Source organism: Orycteropus afer, unplaced genomic scaffold (genome assembly GCF_000298275.1).
Source record: "Orycteropus afer afer isolate SDZICR_OR568_19922 unplaced genomic scaffold, OryAfe1.0 scaffold00055, whole genome shotgun sequence".
Classification (NCBI taxonomy): domain Eukaryota; kingdom Metazoa; phylum Chordata; class Mammalia; order Tubulidentata; family Orycteropodidae; genus Orycteropus; species Orycteropus afer.
This window is the reverse complement of record NW_006921642.1, coordinates 966,637-968,218: the sequence shown is the minus strand read 5'-3', so window position 1 is coordinate 968,218 and position 1,582 is coordinate 966,637. Positions and strand designations below refer to the sequence as shown.

The window sequence follows — 1,582 nt, the reverse complement described above, 5'->3', positions numbered from 1 at the left end:
CTCAACCTTCAGCCAAAAAATAGACAGGCCTATAAGGTGCACAATAACACCCACTCCCTAGAACAACCATATGAGATCAAAAGGGCAGCATTGCCCAGGGATAAAGCTCACAAGGCAGGAGGAAATAGGAAAGAAGAATGAATGGAAATAGTAAACAGAAAAGAAATAGGAAGAGTGTCGTTACTTTGTGGGGATTGCAATTAACACGGATAAAAATGTGTACGAAATGTTGAATGGAAAACCAATTTGCTCCGTAAAACATTCACCCAAATCACAATAAAAAGTTTAAAAAAAAACTATCTTAAAAAAACTAGTGTACTTAATATTTAATATCGTTCTTATTGTAATTAAGCATGATTTTTCAACACTGAAAATCATTTGATCACCCCAGGGGTGCTATTTTAGGATTGGCATTTCACAAGTCTCATAATTTCCCAGTTTCATGTAAGGACCACGTTAGGTCAGTGCAGAACTTGGTGGTAGCCCATTAATCTACAGATGGGGTTTCCTGATGAGAATCTGACTTTTTTGTGTGATTTATTTGGGTTGTTTAGGTGCCAAGGGCCTCAGAGGAATACCAGGATTCTCAGGACCTGATGGAGATCCAGGGCTCAAGGGTTTCCCAGGAGATGCAGGTCATGAAGGATTCCCAGGACAGACAGGTAAGTCAAGATCGTACTGGATTCAGTTCTTTAATGTTCAGGAAATGGCTTGTGTGTGTGATGAGGATCTCACAGCTCTGTTGTCTCTTAACACTTAGAAATTATCTCAACAAATACTTGATGACAGCTTTTGTACTTGACCATGGGAGATTCAAAATTCTTGACTTGATCATCACTGTCACTATTCTTTAGCACATACTGGCTTTTGCAGAGAACTTCAGATCTCATAGGAAAAAAAAAAAAGCATAGGTATTGCAGATAATGTGTAAATGTTTTTCACTGCTTTATGTTAACCATTCTAAGGGTAGCATAATGTTTTTTTCTTCTGAGATTATTTTTATTATTGGTACAAATAGCACTTTCTTACTTCTTTATCTTGACCTTTCACTGCACTGCCCATTTGTTCTTTAGTGTTCAGCTTGGTGTGGTAAATAGTTCTAACCATTCCATCTACATTTTGACATGGCAAAGAAATATGTAAACAATTAGGTGGCTAAAACAGTTTAAATCTTTTGCCTATATATGAAGAAAAATGAATGTGTTTCCAGTAGTAAGTTGTGGTGAAAAATAGGAAATACCTGCTTTGGACAGCATATTCCACATTGTAGTCAAACATCCCCAAACATGGGTGTCCATGTATGCTTATAACTAAAATTGTGTGAGTTCAGTATCATCACATCACTTTGTACAACACATTGCATCACACATTTTGGGATTGCATTATTTAAATGAAACCATGTTGTTGTTGTTGTTAAGTGCCGTCGAGTCGTTTCCGACTCATAGCGACCCCATGCACAGCAGAACGAAACACTGCCCGATCCCACACCAGCCCCACAATCCCTGCTATACTCGAGCCCATCATCGCAGCCACTGTATCAATCCATCTCGTTGAAGGCCTCCCCCTCTTTCGTCGACCCTCC

At 38.9% G+C, this 1,582-nt stretch overlaps 1 protein-coding gene across 1 annotated transcript in view; it reads left to right on the top strand.

The window, feature by feature from the left end:
- Positions 1–1,582, top strand: part of COL4A2 (collagen type IV alpha 2 chain) — a 199,989-nt gene that overhangs the window by 148,189 nt on the left and 50,218 nt on the right. The window contains exon 26 of the mRNA XM_007938924.1: positions 555–662. Within this exon, the coding sequence (XP_007937115.1) occupies positions 555–662 (108 nt within the window). The remainder of the gene's footprint in view (positions 1–554; positions 663–1,582) is intronic.